An 18,798-nucleotide genomic window follows, 5' to 3' on the forward strand; every position below is an offset into this window, starting at 1 on the left:
TGTCGTGTCCCAGTTCAAACCCTCTAGAAGGTTTCTTGTCCCCCTCGGAGAAAGAAGCCCACACCTCATCATCGCCTCCGAGGCCCCATTCAACCCGCCTCGTCACCGCCCACCTCATCTCCCACTGCCCCCCACCCACCTGCCGTAGCCCAGGGCCTCTGCACTGGTGTCTGCCCCCTCCCCGCTCCCCCTCCTCCTTCCGCGCAGGACCCAGTGACCCCTTCTCAAAGAGACCTTCCCTGGTGACCCTATTTAAAATTACAACCCTCTCCACAAAATTCCCAATCTCTGGTTCTTGTTTATTTTTCTCCATGGCAGTTCTTCCCACATGGAACACGTGATGCACTTGTTTTGTTTACGGTCTGACTCCCGCCACTAAAATAAAGGCTCCTCAGCAGGGAGCTCTGTCTCTGCATGTCGCAGCATCCCCAGTGCTGGGAACAGAGCCCGGCATAGAGCCGGAGGGAGGGCCACGCACATCTGCTGAACGACGGCCTGGACACCCTTCTCCAAACCAAGTCACCTTCCTCGGAGCCTGAGCACACCCAGAAAACACCTGTTTCTTCCAGACAGTCCTGTACTGCTCAAGACGCCAGGCTCTGGGGAAACCCAGACTCACCAGGAGAAGTGCCCAAAATGTCACCAAGCCACAGCCCCAGGTTTTGAATTCGCCTTAGAATTGTCTGAGACACGCCCCCCTCTCCCAAATGCACAGAATTGCTGCAAGAGGACCTGCACTGAGATCTGGATAAAACCCCGTCTGAGGAGCCGGTTGTCAGGGCAGACTTCAGTGCACAGAGGGGAGGAAAGAAAGAAAGAGAGAGAGAAAAGGAGAGAGGGAGAAACGGAGGAAGTAAGGAAGGGAAAGAGGGAGGAGGAAAGAGAGGGGTGGGGAGGAAGAAAAAACACATAATAGAGAAAACATTAGAGTAAAACAGATTTTCAAAACTGGATTCACTCCACGACTATTTTTTGAGAGCTCATGACGTCGTAGCCGGCACGGTGCTGAGCACAAAGGCTCAGAGCTGGAGACACCTTCTCTGCCCTCAAGATCTTGCAGCTCTTGGGGAAGTGGGGTGAGTATCACAGTAAAGCCCGGGGCCAGTGCAGACACCAGCTGACACCCAACCTTGTGAATCTCGGGGTGTCAGGGGAGGGACTGCCAAGACTGGACTTTTCACTTGAAAAGCAGTGGGACGGAGGTGGTGGCCGAGATGGCAAGGGAATGAATGTCTGGGAAGAGAGCATATAGTGTGAGGGCGAGGGGGCCTTAAACACGGGGACAGACCCTGCAAAATGTGCCTCGCTGGCAAGCCAGGGATTCCCACTCCAGCTGAGAACTGAGTAGCTTATCTGGACAAGAGGTTCATCTCAGCACAGGTGAGGCCCATGTTTGGATGGTGGGAGATGGAGGCAGAGCTCAGGCTCGAAACAGGACAGGGTCCAATATACCCCCACCTGTGCCATCCAGCAGGGTAGCCACAATCCACAGGTGACTACTTACATATAAATTAATTAAAATTTAAAAAAAAATTTTAAAGTCAGGTCCTCTCACACACAAGCCACATTTCAAATCCTCAACAGCCACGTGGAGCTAGTGGCTACCATATCAGAGAGTGCAAGGATAGCTCTTTTGGACAGCACTACCCTGGGTCTTTTTAATTTTTATTTTTAATGTAGGGTTTACTTTCAACTCATTAGACTCAGGAGTTCTATTGCCATAGGGGCTCTTGTCTTAGAAGAGTCACAGGAGAAAATTAATTGCTCGTCTACGTTGTATAGATGATACACAAAAAAGTTAGTCCCTGCTTAAATCCAGAATTGGGAGTTGAAAAGACCTGAAATAGTATCAGAAAGAAGACATGAGAAAGCAGTAAGTGAAAAAGCAATACATACATATATCAAAGTAACCGTGTTTCAAATCGTAACACGAGAAGGGACAAACTACATAAAAGGGAGCCGGTTCTGTCTTCGTAACACGTGGATCCGCAGTACATTAACGGAACGTGTAAGTTTGTCTTAACGTCTGGGACGCTTTGGCGGGGGCGCCGCTGAACTCTCGCCTTGTCTTGGACGCCAGGTCTCCGCGTGCGTCCCCACTCAAGGGCGGGCCGGTCCCGGGATGCGGGGACAAGCCCTGTCCTGGTCCCCGAGGCGGAGCCGGGGAAGCGGCGACCTCACCTGTGTTCCAGTCGTGGCGGCAGCTCCCCCAGGGCAGGTCGACGGTGAAGCTGCTGAAGAGGTAGAAGAGGGCCCAGGCCAGGACGACGATGTAGTAGACGTTGAGCAGGATGACGATCACCTGCGAGGCGTAGCCGATGCCTGGGGGGAGGCGCCGGGGTGGGCGGGGCGGGGCGTGGGGCGGATTCCCCACGCCCCGCCCCCTCCTGCTCGGGGGAGCCGCTTGCTCCTTGGCCAGGGTCCCAGGGCCAGGAGCGCGGGCCTCGGCTCTCCTCCCGCTCCCAGCGGCCGGGTGTGCAGCCCGCCCCGGCGACCCCCCAAGGCCAGGGGGGCTTCCCTCCCCGTCTCCTGCTGCACTTTCATGTTTATTGGTTCTGCAAGTTCACTGATTCCACGCTGTTTTACAGGTGGGTAAGGCTAACTTCGAGATTCCAATAGCTAATGTTCCCTGGAATTAGTTTGAATTATTTCTGAAACATAAACACTTGTGTTAGAAAAAGAATATAAAAACGATTGTATGTACACATATGCATGACTGGGGCATTATGCTGTACACCAGAAACTGACACAACGTAACTGACTATACTTCAATAAAACAAACAAACGAATAAAAAAAAAGTTAAAAGCAGGAACAGACAATTCACACAGGAGCAAATACAGATAGTGAATAAACATCCTCAAAACCTACTCGTCCTCCCTAATAACTGTATGTGTACAAAACGAAACAACAATGAGGTGCCCTTCTGCACCTACCGCACTGGTAAAAATGTTTACAAATGACACAGCTCAGGGATTTCCAAACTTGTCCACGTATTAGAATTACCTGGAGATATATCAGAAATCTCAAAGCCCAGTCCAGACCTCGGACCAATTAAATCATAATCTCAGGGGAAGGGTACAGGCCTCAGGATGTTTTGAAGGTCCTGGGGTGATTTCAGTGTGCAGGCAAGTTCGGGAGCCACAGATACAACTCAGAGTTGTGGAAGGTATCGGGGAAAGACACTCACTCAAGTCTAGTGACTTGTACAGCAGTAGAGCACTTCCATGGGACAGTTTAATAAGCCAGCTCAAGAGACATCAAGTTGGCTGTCCATTTGATCCAGTGAACCTAGTCCCGGGAATTTATCCCAAAGAAATAATTCCAAAAAAGGAGGGGAAAGGGCTACCTCTACAAAGATACATGCTAGCAGAATATAACAATAAGTGAATGAAAATAAGCAAAAAGCCCCAAAACAGAGAACTGTTAAATAAATTATGACATATCCATTTGATGGAAATTTATGCAATCAAAGGCTTGTTGTGTAGAAAATGGAAAATAGAAACATAAACTGTGCATATTTCATATTAATAGACATGTAAATTTATATATAGAGAGAGAAATAAAGAGATAAAACCCTCTAAACTGGAAACAACCCACATGTTCTTCGGTGGGTAAATGGTTAACTGTACCACAGTACATCCGTCCATACCATGGAATACTGCTCAGTAAGAAAAAAGAATTAGCTGTTGATACAAGGGCAACCTACATGGATTTCAAGGGCATCACACTGAGCGAAGCCAGTCTCAAAAGGCCACAACCTGTGTGATTCCAGTTATACAACATTCACAAAGTGACAAAACTGTAGAGACAGAGAACAAGTTAGTGGTTGTCAGAGGTTAGGGATAGGGGGAGGGGCACGTTGGACTGTGAAGGAGCATTATGATGGAGACCTTTCTGGTGACGGCACAGTGCTGGTGGTTGCACAAATCTACACAAGGGATAAAATTACTCCCACATAGACAGAAATATTGGAAAAAAACACCCTAAGTTTTAAATAGCTATTATGTCAAGATGGTAGAATTATTCATGAATTTTTTCTCATTTAAAATTCTCTTTTAAGTGCTCTAGAATTGATTAAGCATGTTTTGGAAAATACAAAATCATTTTTATATATTTTAAAATATATATAGCTAAAATAGCTTTGTGCTCTACCTATTAATTAAAGCCTTTGCCCTATCCTCAGCCCCATCTTCTCCATTCTCTGATGGGCTGGGTGATTAGCTCAGTATCAGGCTTACAAGTGGAGGGTTTAACATAAAGACAGTCTCATCTCAATCAGCACTGCTGATAGACCACCCAGTTGTTCAAATTAGGTTTATAACCACTGGTGCAGACACCCTGGAATCAGGCACGGAGCTACTTACCCTCAAAGATGGGGCAGATCTTCCTCCAGGCTGTGACGCCTCCCTGGCTAGTGTACTGGCCCAGGGCTGTCTCCAAGAGGAAGACAGGAATGCCACAGGTAAAGAGGAAGATGAGGTAGGGGATGAAAAAGGCACCTGTGGGTGGGAAACAGGCTGTCCATTACCGGGCACTACCCTCCGCATGGTCCACATTCATCGCCTCCCAACACCACCCCATACTTCCAGTCAGAACACTGAGGATAGGGGATGTCTGTCTAGATGTCTGGAACCACAGCGGAGATGAAGAGTCACCAAGTTATGTAGGGCCTGGCCAGTCCCTTTTCTCACTCTGAAGTTTCCATCTATACCTACCAAGGTTTGCTCCTGTCAACATCAATTACTGCCTGAACAACACAGAACTCATGGCAACATAAGAAGCTCACTGAGTAACAGCCATCCAGGAGCACTCACACGGCCCACAGTATCATTTTTCTCAAGGAAATGACGGCTGTTGATGTTAGAGAGGGATTTGTAGCAGACTGAAATCAGATTTCCCTTCGATGGTTCATTCCGCTTCTGCTTTCACATTCACGGGCTGAGACCAGTCTCCTAATGGCAGAAATGACGTTTTCTCCACCACAGACCTCTGTCTGCTGGCAGAGTGGACAGGGGAGTTCACAGGATCCAGTACCAGAGAGGAGAGAGGTGCACACAGAGAGACCCGGGTGTGTGCAGAGGGTCCCCTGTGAGATTCTGACTGAGAGCTGGTCAGCACACGTGTGCGAGGAAACTACCCAAGGCGAGGGAAAGCGTCGCTCAGGAAGGCTGAGCATTACGGTGCTCACACGGGGCTGGGGAAAGAGCCTGCTCCCTCCAGCCAGGCTGGATAATCTCAGGATGCACAGGGCATCGGGAAGAAAGGCATTTCCCCAGTGTGGGAATAGCTAGCTTTAGAAGGAGCACGACTCTGGCTCCACCTGGCAAATCTTAAAGGCAAAACCCAAAAGGATAAGATAACTTCACTGGTCCCAAGAAAAAGTTTCAACAATATTTATAGAAATACAAAAATACTCAGCAACCAATGAAACAAAAATCACCAGCCCTGGCATCCAATGGAAAACAACCAGGAAAACAAAAAAGCAAGAAAACATCACTCATAAGTAACAAAACAATCAACTGAACCCAACACATCAACTGAACCCAATGCACAGCCTACACAGACGTCAGGACAATCAGACGAGGACATTAAAGCAGTCATTACAATTTTATTTCAAAAAGTTAGACAGAGATGTGAAAGATTTGAAAAAGACCCAAATCAAAAACTTCTAGAGATGAAAGCCATAACGTGTGACATGAAAAATACACTGGGTGGGACTAATGGCAGATTAGATACAGCAGAAGAAAAGATTAGTGAACTTGAACCACAAAAGTGGATGCTATCCAAAATAAAACACACAGAGAAAAGAGAATTAAACAGACAGACAAAAACTGGTGTCAGTGGGACAACTTCAAGCAGCCTAACATACTTGTAATTGGAATCCCTGAAGGAGACAAAAGTGGAAGAGAGGTCAGGAAAAAAACTCAAGAAATAATGGCTGAAATTTTTCCAAATTTGATGGAAACTATAAATCCACAGATTCAAGAAGCTCAGTAAGTCCCAAAATAAGCTCAAGGAAAAACAGAACAAGCACATCACAGTCAAATTATTTAAACTCGTGATTAAGAGTTTTAAAAGGACACCTTAGACTCAGTCGGGGTGGGGGGAGAAGACACCTGCAAAGGAACAAAGATAAGGATGACGTCAGATTTCTCACTGGAGACAATGCAAGTAAGAAGACAGTGGTGGGGGGCACACTGGGGAAGCACTGAAGGAAAACTGTCAAGCTGGAATTCTATACCCAGTAAAAACACTGTTCGAACAGGAAAGTGAACTAAATGCTTCTTAAGACATGTAAAACCTGTAAGCATCCATCCCCACCACATCCACACTATGGAAACCGTTGAAGAAAGTCCTGCTGAGCAGAGGACAATGATGGTGTTGGAAAGAAATATGAATCGAGACAGAGGAATAAAAAAACTTAGAAATGCTAACTACATACAAAGGCAAACATAAGAGTTCTCCCTTATTATTCAAATCTCTTTGGAAGATAATTGAGTGGTTAAACAAATATGATAACAATGTGATGTGGAGTTTATAACACGTAAAAAAGTGAAATTAACGGCAAGAGCACAAAGGTTGGGGGCAGAGGAATGGTAGCGTATTATTAAGGTTCGTATGTGTAAAGTGGTATGAGGGCAACTGTGATGCGTTAAAGACATACACTGTAGTCCCTAAACTGACACCACAAACAGCTATGGCTGAGAAGCCAGCAAGGAAGAAAGCCAACAATGTGGTGATGAAAAACATTCAACTAACCCAAAGGAAGGCAGAAGAAAAGGGGAACAAAGAATCAACAGGACAAAGAGAAAACAGACAATGAGGTGATAGATTTAACCTTAACTGTATGGAAAGCCACATTAAATGTAAGAAGTCTAAATATCCCAGATAAGAGGGAAAGATTGTAAGACTGGTTTTCCTATTTACTAGCAACAAACAATCATAAATTACAATTTAAGAAATAATACCATTCACTGGAATTTTTTTTCAGTTGGGGGAGATAATTAGGTAATTACTCATTCTTCGAGGAAGTACTGGGGATTGAACCCAGGACCTCATGCGGTGCTAAGCATGCACTCTGCCACTTGAGCTACACCCGCCCCCAAGAAATAATGCCATTCATAACAGCACCAAAAAAATTAAATATCTAGGAGTAAGTCTGAGAAAAGATGTGAAAGATACATACATCCAAAACATCGCTGAGAGAAATTAAAGGAGTCTTCGTTAAATGGCGAGGGGCGTGGGTCAGAAGACTCGATATTAGTAAGATGTCAGTTCTTCCCAAACTGGTCTACAGATTCACTGCAACCCAGTCAGAACCCCAGCAGGCATTTTTGGAGAAACTGACAAACTGATTCTAAAATTCATATGAAAATGCAAGGAACCTAAAAGAGCCAAACAACTTTAAACAAGAACAACTGTTAGGCCTAACTCTGCCAATCTTCATATTATTATAAGGCTACAGGAATTAAGGCAGTGTCGTTTTGGTGTCAAAAATAAACAAATAGATCAACAGAACAAAATAGAATCCAGCAACAGGGTCACACGTATATGGACAACTGATTTTTGACAAAGGTTTAAAGCAATTCATTAGAGAAAAGATAGTTTTTTCAATAACAATGCTGGGAAAAGAGGATATCAAAACACATGAAAAAATGAACTTTAATCCATACTTTCATTATGTACAAAACTTAGCCCAGAATGGATCCTAGACCTAAATGTAAACCCTAAAATTATAAAACTTCTAGAAGAAATTATGAGACCTTGGGTTAAGCAAAGTTTTTTTCATGACACCAAAACCATGGTAAATAATAAACTGATAAACTGCACTTCATCAAAAATTGAAACTTCTGCTCTTCAGAAGACATAGCTAAGAAAAGGAAAAATGTAAGACAGAATGAGAAAAAAATGCATATTTGGTAAAGGACTTTTTTCCAGAATATGTAAAGAAGTCTCAAAATTCAATAGTCAGAAAACAATCCATTTTTTTTTTTAATGGTCAAAAGATTTGAACAGGTTTTCACCAAACGAGATATATGGGTTGCAAAGAAGCACAGGAGAAAAATGGTCTCTATCATTAGTCAACATAAATTTAAATGACAGTGAGATGGTATTTCACACCAATTAGAAAAGTTAAAATTAAAAAGGCTAAGTATTGGTGACGACGTGGAGAAGGTGGCACCTGCACACACTGCTGGCAGGAGTGTAAAATGGTACGATCATTTTCGAAAAGTGTTTGGTGGTTTCTTAACAAGTTAGAAGTGCACCTGCTGCGTAACCGCGTCATTGCAGCCTCAGGTGTTTACTCAGGGGAAATGAAAGCATATGTTTATATGAAGACGTGTGCATAAATGTTGTTAGTACTTTCACGTGTAATAGCCAAGCCCTGGAAACCGCCCAAATGTCTGTCAACAGGAGAACAGACAAATTATAGTATATTCATACAATGGAATACCATCCAACAACAAGAAAGGAACTCCTGAGATGTGAAAAATACGAATGGCTCTCAAAGTAATTACACTGAGTGGAAAGAAGCCAGATACAGAAAGTACACACTGCATAATTCCATTTATATAAAATTCTAAGAAATGCGAATTAATGTATAGTGACAGAATATATGCATGGAAGTGACCTAAGTGTCCATCAACAGATGCATGGATTACAAAAATGCTATATATATAATGAAATATTATTCAATCATTAAAAAGAAAAGGAACTCCTACGATTTGCAACAACATGAATGGACCTTGAGGGCATTACGCTAAGTGAAATAAGTCAGACAGAAAAAGTAAACACTGCACTGTTCTCTCTATGAGAATCTAAATGTGAACTCTAAAAAAACCAGACGCATGGAAATAGAGAATAGAATGGTGGCTGCCAGAGCCTGGGGGCGGGAGACATGGGGGGACATTGGCCAAAGGGTACAAACTCCGATATAAGATGAGTTAAGTTCTGGGGATGAAATGAACAGCGTGGCGACTGCCGTGAACTATATCGTGTCGGATGCTTGAAAGTCATCCAAGAGATCTTAGATGTTATCACCACCCAAAAAAGGTAATGATGTGAAGGCATGAAGGAGGCGCTAACTGACCTAACTGTAGTGATCATTTCACAACATACACGTGTATTAAATCATCACATTGTACACCTAAAACTTACAGATCAATACTGTTGCAGTAAAATTGGAAAGTAGCTACAGGTTTGAAAAACCAGACAGGCCTGTGGTTGCACTGGGAGGGGAAGCAGAGGTCACGGTGGGAGGAAGGGGCTGATGGGTACACTCATTATCTCGAGAGTGGCTGGCAGTGGTTTCAAGGGTGAATGTGTATGTTGGAAACGTATCAAGTTGTACACTTTCAACATGTGCAATTTATTGTAAGCCAATTATACCGTAATAAAACTGTTAAAACAAAGGTCAGTTAGTGGGCAATGCAGCTCTCCACTTCACCTTCCAAGTCTCAGGTTTGTAGCGCGCGCAGCCTTGATTCAGACGCTGAGGGAAACGCTGGATGACGAGGGCAAAGAAAGATTGTAAACAGTTCCAACTAATACGAACACAGATGAATCCAAGACTTACTGGGCAGGAAGGGGAAATTAGGGAAGAGAGAACCCAGTGGCTGATATGAACAGTCACTGCTGAGAGTGGGAAACACTGCAGAGAGAGGACGGCGGGGGCTGGGGGTGGAGAGGGTTTGCAGCGCAGCTCAGACCCCATCTTTGTGCTGCCTGCCTGCTCTTTCCCAATAAACCAAGCCAGTGTTTAACCACACTGGATCCAGTGGGCAGGCTGCTCCCCTCCTCCGCGCCTCCTGGAGCCCCTCCTTGTCCCGGCCAGCAGGGACAAGGTCCACACACCTGCCAGGCACATCCAGACCCTAAAGTGGGGAGAGGGGAGGGACAGGGCCCAGGAGGGACCCAGGTGCCCACAGCGAGTCCTGGGGCAGTCTGCCTCTTTCCGCATCCCAAGCCCCAGTCACCACCCATGAAAGACGGAGCTGGCCCTGGAGTAGGAGGACGGAGTCACAGTCAGCCGCTCCCTCAAACCCCCATAGTGAGTCTCCTGCCCAAATTCCAAAATGTCCTGGCATCTTCCCCCTGGGATGAGGGGCCTCATGCCCATCCTAGAAAGGAGTCACTCTGCTGGCCACCTTACTCCAGGACAGCACCACCTGTGATGTTCCAGGTGACATTGTTAAGACATAAACTGACGGTATCCCACGCGAGTGACAGCAGTGCGCATACACAGACAGTTCCATGCTGTCATCACCGCTAACCTGACCAATATGGGGCGCTGAGTAACTACCTAAAAATAGTAACCAATTGTCGAGTACTAATGAAGTAACCATTACTCTTAGTGACCCAAAATGCTCCTTGTTTCTCTTTGTTCTGTGGTGTCTACAAACAGCCTCAAGGCAGACAGGTGTGGTCTAACCCCCTCCACACTGGCATCCAGTCCTGTGCGCTCCCCATGACGTCCTGTGCGCCCCCCCTGATGTCCTGTGCGTCCCCGCCCCGACGTCCTGTGCGCCCTCCCTGTCGTCCTGTGCGCTGGCCCTGACGTCTAGGGCTGGGGTGTAGTCAGCCGCCACCCTCCCCCCACGGCCCTTCCCCTCTAAGATCCCGCTGTCTGCGAGGTCCCGCTGTGGGCCACTGTGCTCGGCTCACGCGGGGTCTCCCGCCCCAGGTATTCTGCGTGTTGAAGAACTCAGTCTGCCGGCAGCCGGGGTCAGGGAGCTGGAGCGGTTCCAGCTGAAGACAGGTTCTGAAGCAGCCAGAACCGGGGTGTCTGGGGACCGAAGACCAGAAGCGGGGAGGACCTGGGGGCGACGCAAGGGGAGAAGGGCGCTCCTGTCCTCACACAGGGTGGTCTCCGGCTGGGGTTCTGCAACGGGCAAAACCCAAAGATTCTTGGCACGGTGACCGCCGCCTGGCTTTCAGCAACCCGGACTTAGAAATGAGGTATGAAATGGCTGGTAGGTGATCCGGTTTTGCCTGGGCTGAGATCAGCCGCCAAGTCATTTAGATTTGCTCCCAGCAGAGCTGAAGCCACTGCCACCTCCCCCACACCCTGCCTCAGGGTCTCAGAGGCTCCTCACCCCCGCGACCACAGCTTAAGCTGGGCAGGCCCTGTTCGGGGATCCTGTCTGCTTCTCCCTCCAGGGAGTCAGGGGTGGAGAGCTTGGGGAGGTGAGTGAAATGGGCAGCCTCTTTGGGAACTTCAGCGGCCAGGAGCCCTGGCCCCACGGCAGCTGGACCACCGGCCTCACCGTCCCAGCAGCGCAGCATCCTGTCCACCCAGGAGGGACGACACGGAAGGAAGAGAGGAACTTCACCCGCTCCCGAGTTTCGCCCAAATCACCCACATCTCCTATTTCCAGTTCTTCTCTCCCTCATTATCTGACCCGCCTGTGCCAGGCTGTGCCCCTGCGTGTCACTGAAACTGCTCTCATACGTCACCAGCGACTTCCATGCTGCTAAATCCAACCGCCAGTTCCCACCCCTCGCCTGGCCTGCCCTGTCTGCAGCCCTACCCCCGACGTCAGTGCTGTGTCACCTTCCCACCACTTCATTCTCCTGGTTCTCACCCTGCTGTGCTAGTTCCTCCTCTTCCGCCAGGTCTTGTAAGGTCCTTGCTCTCTCTCCTCACACCACTGCAATCTAATGACTCTCAGACTCGGTCCCCTCCAGGGTCTAGAGCCACACACACTGCTGCCTCCTTTGCATGTGCACGGGGGTGACTAACAGGTGTCTCAACTCAGCACGCCCAACACTCAACTCCTCATCGTCCTCTCAGCACCTGCTCCCCCCCTGGCCGTCCACGTCCCAGGAAATGGCAACTCCTTCCTTTGAGCTGCTCAGGCTAAAATCCTGGGCTTGCTCAGACCAGGTGGCAGCAGTGGGGGTGATGAGAAGGGTTCGGTTCTGCATATCTCGTGCGGGGTCCAGGGTGCTGGAGAGGGTCCAGCTGAAGGCCCAGGTTCTGAAGCAACCAGGACCTGGGTATTGGGGTAGAACCAAGGGTTCTAAGAGAAAGAAGGAAGTCCAGGGTGACGCCAAGGTTTTTAGCTCCCAAGGTTTGTACTTGGTCTGCTTCCACCCTTGCTCCCCTGCAATCGGTTCTCAACAAGCGACTAGAGAGTTTACATCAGAACGTAAGATCGTGCCACTCTGCCCACCCCTGCCCTGACCCCTCGTCACTAGAGTAGAAGCCAGAGTCTCGCTGTGGCTGACAAGCACCTGCGTGACCTGCCCCCTTGCAGTGACTCCCCCCACGGCTCCCCAGACAAGCCAGCCAGCCTCCCGCTTTGGGGCCAGGAAAACCTTTGTTTCGTCTGCCTGGAGCACTTTCTCCCCAGTATCCATGTGGCCACTCTCACCCCCACCCTAAAGCTTTGCTCAAATGTTCTCAGTGTGGCCACCCTCACCCCGACTCCCCCTCCTGACCCCTGGGTCCCTCCCACGGCACTCGGGGACTTCTGGTGTACCATGTGATTTTCTCGTTTACTATGTGTGTCCTTCGTTGTCTGTCTTCCTCCTCCAGAATGCAGGCCCGGCAGGGGCAGGGAAGTGGTCTGCTCTGTTTTAGACGTATCGCTACAACTCAGAGTAATTCCTGGCAGGTGGTGGGTTCTCACTAAGTAACTGTCATTGGGTGGCCAGACGGGCCCAACCCTAGAAAGCCATCAGGGTGAGGCAGGTGCTCGGGGCGTGCTGGCCACAGGCCCTGGACGGCAGGGAGGATGCCCACCTCGGAGGTGGCTGCGGCAGGCGTCCCTCCCTCCCACCTCCTGACGAAGGTGATTTGCGGTGGGCTTCCTCAGACCCCTGTCTCAGCGTCTCCGGTTTCCAGCTACAGTGTTTACCTGTGTGCCTTCCCTCTGTCCTGTTCTGGCCTCAGCCCTCTCCCTGCTCTGAGACTCACTTCCGATCGGATCCACCAGATGTCAAAGCTGGAAGGAACCAAAGAAGACATCTCTTGTATTTTTAGTTTGGAGCTAAAATTATGCTCTGGGGACTTTTTCCTCCCAGGCTTCACCACTGAGCAGATATTAATAATGATAAAGTCCCCAGTTTATCCTCCTCACCAAGCACGGACATGGCCGTTTACAGCTATGAAGTTCGAGAAGCAGGTGATGGCATACGGTACCCGAACGTGGTTCTCCCGGTATCACCCAGCATCCTCCTCCAGAGCCTGCTGGGAACTTCCCTCTCGTCCCCCTGGAGCCCGAGCCTCAATCTGAGAGCCACAGGCTTAAGTAAAATCAGTAAGCCAAGAGGACACATTCATCCCAACCTAAATGGTCTCCCTTCTCCTCACCCCGCTTCCCCACGCCGGCAGCACAGGGCCCTGCCCTAAGGAGGCATAGGCCCCCTTCTTGACAAAGAGACGAGAGGTGTCAAAATGAAGTCTGGAGGGAGGGGAGGGGTGGTGAATGGGGACAGCAAGGTTGAACTGCCGGCAACACCGAAACCAGAAAAGCAGGCCCGTCCGGGTCCCTCTGCAGACCCCGCGGCCCGGGTCCCCTCCAGAGGCGCCTTCCGCTCATCCAGCCCGGCCCAGGGTGACTCGCCCTTCAGAGCAGCCAGGCATCAGCCTGCCGCCCGAGCCCTTCAGGCCCTTCCTCCAGCTGCTGTCGTCCGTCAGGGAGAGAGAGGAGGAGGCCTGAGGCCTGCACCCCATCGGGGGGTGCAAGGGTTCACGCAGGGGCACCAGCACCCGGGAAACGCCTGTCTCACTCTCCACAGGGCCCCAGGTGCTGGAGGGCGGGCTCTGCTCAGCGGGGAGGCGGCCACCCTCCTGCCTCCACGTCCCCCACAGGCGTCCACATGCAAGACCAAGGGCCGTGCACACGCTCACTCCTGGCCTGCATTTCCCCCGAGACAGCCACCCGCCCAGGCTGCACAGACTTACACGGGGCCCCAGGCGGAAATCAGATGCAAACCCGCCAGAAGCCTGGCCTCGACGGGGCGAACCCGCACTCCCCACAACCCTGCGCCCCTTCGCTTGGCCTTCCTCCGCCCAGCGGCCTGCACCCGACCTGGGGCCCCGTCTCCTGCCCCTTCGTGCCACTCCTGCTAATTCCTAACCAACTTCCCCCAATTCCGGAGAGGCTTGGGGAAAGCTGCTCACTCCTAATCTTCTGCCACGTGAGGAGCTAAGCTGGTGACTGGGTTCCAGACACGGAGCCCCAAGGCCCAGCTTAGCCCCCGACTCCTCCTCCTCCCTGGACCAGCCTCATCCCTCAACCCTCGGGCCTCGATGTCTGAACAGGCCAGCGAGCAGAGCGCCCGGGGCTAGGCCGGGACCTCCCTCCTTCGCTCACAGCACAGACTGAGCAAAGTCCTGTGGTTTCAGGCTGCCGGCCAGAAAGCCTTGCGGAGAAAGGACACGTCAGCCCATCCCACCCTCTGGGAAGCACAAGTTAACGTCCAGCCCCAGGCCAGTCCCCAGGGCCACCACCCTGAGAACCAGACCATGGACTCAGGCCGTCTGTGTGTTGTCCCCCGACCTCCCTCCTCCACGCCGCGCTGGGGGCTTTCTCCCCAGAGCCACCAAGACGGGGCTCATGCACGTGGAGGCTCCGACGGCCCCACGGAAAGGTAGGTGTTACATTAGGGCTTCCTCCATCCTCTCGGCCCACGGAACTCCCACTCCCCCAGCCTTTCCCTGGACCTCCCGCTGCGTCTCCCCTCCTCCAGCCCAGACTCAAAACCAGAGCTGGGAGCCCAGTCCCCCTAGGATTTACCCCCCCCAAGGGGGAGATCTTCCGAGCCTACTGCTCAGCCAGAGCCCTGCGGCGCCTGGAAGATCCTCCTGCAGAGTCCATGGTGGGAAAGTGACCAGTGCTGCTGTGGGGACGGCGCAGGGTCTGCAGGGCACGGGACGGACAAGAATGAGAGGCCAGTGGAGACCCGGGACAGAGTTAGCATTCGTGCTCCCCCTTCCCACCCCACAGACATCTTCAGTGGGGAAACTTCAGAGGAAGAGGCACTGGTATCAAGGTGATACGCAGTGGGGGTCGGCGGGGATGTCATGGGGCCGGCGGAGCAGGGGGAACACATGAAGCCACAGCAACTGAGTCTCAGACCACGGGAGAGCTGGGCACCAGCGTCGCCTTCAGGACAGCTACCACCTCTCAGGCCCTTTGCAGTTGTGAGCTCCAATCCTACCAACAACCTGGAAGGACAGGCAGAACCCTCTCAATGTGTAGCGTCGCCTCAGCTCCGTGGGCTTGCCCGAGACCACGGAGAGGAGGCAGCAGAGCCAGAATCCAAGCTCCCATCTACCTGGGCTCCCAGCCCACATCCCTGTTTCTGTGATGCCACAAGAGGGGCTCCTGGGGAGTCGCCCCTCCGGCTGGGTCTCTCTCCTGCAGTGTCCTGGACGACTTCTAAGGGTCTTTCCAGCTCCAGCATCCTCTGCGTCTACGGGGCTCCCCAGGGGGCAGGAAGTGCCAGGGAGGGAGACAGCCTTGCGGGGCGGGAGGGGCCGTGGCTCTCACCGCCCCCGTTTTTGTAGCAGAGGTAGGGGAACCTCCAGACGTTGCCCAGCCCGATGATCTCCCCGGCCACCGACAGCACAAACTCCGTCTTGTTGGTCCAGTGCCCCCGCTCCAGGGTGCCGTCCTTCTCCACCTTTTCCACGCCCGGGCACACTGGTTTTGTTTCTCCATTGCTGGCTGTGCCCGAGACCCTGCTATCCATTCCACCTGGAAAACAAGCAGGGCGCCCCGTGACCGCCGGGAACCCCGGCAGGGAAGCCACCCCTTCCTTCACCAGGAAACTCCCCAGCGAACGGCGCACTGAAGAGTGAGGTCCTAGTCCCGGCTGCAGACCACACCCTCCTCAGCGTCTCTCGTCGGTGACGCCTGGACAACAGTGCTGAGAACGTGTGTTCCTTCCCCGTGTCAGGCAGAAGGCATCCACCCTGAGGCAGAGACACAGCTTCCCCCACAAAGGTTCCCTCGGGCGGGCAGGGCTTGTGGGGCCTGGGAAGGGTTCACACGCCCTGGGGTGTCTAAGTCCTCCCGGGCACCTGACAGACAGCCCATCTGCATTCACATGGGCTCCTGTCTCTCGCTCCCGGATCCTGGGACAGTTGAAAGGATGAGATTTTTATATCTCCTTGAAGCCACCAATTTCCCATTCAGGAATCTACCCTAAGGAAGTAATTGTGACTGTGGGTAACAATTCAGCATCAGGATTGGCCGTTGCTTAGAACAGCAAAAAGTTGGGAAGTCTATAAATGTTCAGAAACGGTAAATAGGTTAATAAAGTACGGCGCACATGATGAACTACTCCGTGATCACTAAATATTGTGCTGCAGAAGAGAGTGCGATGAGATGAAACGACGTTCACAATATGGGAAGCGAGAACGGTTACAAAAGAGCACGTGACCTGATTATGCTGGAAAAATAGTAAGTATTTGTCTGCGTGAAGGTTAGCGTGGCCACCCGTGCTCCCCTCTCAGCGGATACAATGCAGGGGTGTTTTCCCTATTCATATTGCCCACATTTTCCCCAAGGAACATGTCTTATTTTGAAATATGAACATAAAAGCCAGTTTTTTCTAGATCCCTGAAGAGCATGGAAGAGGTTGGGTGGGACCAGGAGCTCTGAATCGGATGAGGGGGCCTTCCCAGCGATGCCCTTCATCTCTCCCTGACAGCAGCGTCAGAGAAAGATGCATCGTGGGCTCTTTTCCTGCCTCGGTGGCGCCTCGTGTAGGACCCTGTGCAGCGGAGAAGACAACAAGACACGATCGCGGAGCTGCCCGGCCACAGCCTTCCCTGCCTGGTCTAGATTCTCAGGGGGACGGGAGGAGGCTGACTCAGCACTTTACGTCCATTTATTTCGCTCAGTCCACCCAACCCCGAGATGGGAGCAGCACTTCCCCTGCTTTGTACACAGGACGCTGCGCTCAGAGAGGCTGGGTGACCTAGGTACCACCTTACAGCACAGCCGGGACCCGAAGCCACTCCGCCCTGCCCGTTCAGTTACCTCTGCCCATCACGCTGGCTGCCTGGGTTTATCAGCGGGTCTAACACAAGCATCTTCTTGGGACCACCCCCACCAGCCGTACCCTGTGGCCCCTTTGCTGGAGAAGTGGGCATGGAGACTTCCTTCCACGCCCTGAGAAAAATTCATGTGAACAGCGCTTTCTCCACAGGGGTCCCATCTGGCCGCAGACCCTCCTCCCAGCAGGGCGGCCCCAAGGGATCCAAAAAGTCAGAGGGAGGCCGGGGACATGCTGCTTGTTTGACAAATTAGGGAACGGGCTCCCAAGACTGTCAGCGGAGAAGGAGAAACCCAAGCAGCGGCTCCCCAGGAGCTTCCTCTGTCCCTCTCAGAAGATTGCTTCCTGTCCTGTGCAGGTTCCGGGCCCGCGGGCTGTCTTCCCGTGATAGGACACCTGCTGCATCCCCCCATCCTGGGTACCACCAGTTCTCAGGGCCAGCATCGGGCAGTCGAAGGTCAGTTGAGCCGGGTTCACACCGCAGCTCTGCACCAGAGCACCACCCGACCTCAAGGAAGTTAATCAGTGACCCTGAGTCTCCGTCTGCTCGTCTGGAAAAGCGAGGACGACGGGGCACACTTAGCCCTGAGGAGTCAATGAAGAACCTAAGAAAGCGCTTCGTAGTGTAACAGACACTCAGATTTCTATTTTCTTTCAATCCTCTCAAAAGTTCATGTCCTTTCAACTTTCAACCTTGTCTCCTTTCACAGAGAAGAAAGCCTTCATTTTCTTAGAAGTAAACCCAATAGCACAGGGGAACATACACAAGATCTCATGGCAGCTCACAGAGAAAAAGTGTGACAATGAATATATACATGTTCATGCATAACTGACAAATTGTGCTCTACACTAGAATGTGACACAACATTGCAAACTGATTATAAATCAATAAAAAATGTAAAAAAAAAAAAAGTAAACCCAAAAGTTCTTCCTCTCCATCGAGGGTTCTCTTTCTCCAAGTCACATTGGCCCTGAAGTCAGCAGCCACTGAAGCTCCAGAAAGTCAAGAAAATAATAGTGTTTGCATATCACACATAAATGACCCCAAAACCCTCTGGTTGTGAGTCCCAGGGAGCCCACCCACCTGCGGGCTGAGACCTAGGAGCAGAAAAAAAAGAAAGAGAAGAAAATATCACCAACCTTCGTGTAGTTGCTGCCAGAAGTCCGGTCAGAGGGGAGAATTATCTAGTGGGGAGGGGAGGGGCTGGCTATTTAAAGTGTGGTTCCCACTCCTCTGCGGCCCTTGTAATTCTAGACTTGGCCCAGCCCACATTCCGCCCTCCTGCCTCTCCGCCCCCTGCTCCCCTCCCGTCGGCAGCAGACTTACACACACACACACACACGCACACGCACACGCACACGCGAAGGACTTCGCGCTGTGCTTCCACGTGAGCTGGTCGGCAGCCCGCTCTCCTCCTTGGGGACCTCGGGTCTCTCCAGAGGGGCCCTGCCTTCCTCCCCTCTCTCCAGCCCAAGTGCTGCTACAAACCCAGCCAGCGTCGGGGCTTCTTGGGCAGGTGCTGGGTAGCTGAATCTAAACATGTATTTATCTTATCTTTTTGCAGCTTGTGATTGGAATGGACAGTGATTTCGTATAAATATATGTAGATTACAGAACCCTGAGCTGTCAGACAACTTCCCAAACACACACATACGCTTCTCTGCACATAGAAAGGTCTGAAGAAATATTCACTGAACAGTTACTAGCGGTTACATTTGGAGAGTAGGGTTGGGGTTGGGAGATGAAGTCAAGAGACATTTTTCACTTCTGCTTTTTAAGC

The 18,798-nt window shown here is 51.0% G+C and overlaps 1 protein-coding gene across 2 annotated transcripts in view; it reads right to left on the reverse strand.

Annotated features, from left to right (window-relative positions):
* Nucleotides 1–15,711, reverse strand: part of SLC6A13 (solute carrier family 6 member 13) — a 31,065-nt gene extending 15,354 nt beyond the window's left edge. The window contains exons 1-4 of one of the 2 annotated variants that reach the window (XM_072954370.1): nucleotides 15,586–15,675; nucleotides 15,505–15,553; nucleotides 4,366–4,500; nucleotides 2,182–2,322 (exon numbers count right to left, since the gene is read on the reverse strand). In XM_072954370.1, coding sequence (XP_072810471.1) covers nucleotides 2,182–2,322; nucleotides 4,366–4,500; nucleotides 15,505–15,553; nucleotides 15,586–15,675 — 415 coding nt within the window. Of the gene's footprint in view, nucleotides 1–2,181; nucleotides 2,323–4,365; nucleotides 4,501–15,504 lie in introns of both variants that reach the window. The other variant, XM_072954369.1, reaches the window with a different exon arrangement.
* Between the last annotated feature and the right edge of the window lie 3,087 nt (nucleotides 15,712–18,798).

The sequence above is a fragment of the Vicugna pacos genome, chromosome 34 (assembly GCF_048564905.1).
Source record: "Vicugna pacos chromosome 34, VicPac4, whole genome shotgun sequence".
Taxonomy (NCBI): domain Eukaryota; kingdom Metazoa; phylum Chordata; class Mammalia; order Artiodactyla; family Camelidae; genus Vicugna; species Vicugna pacos.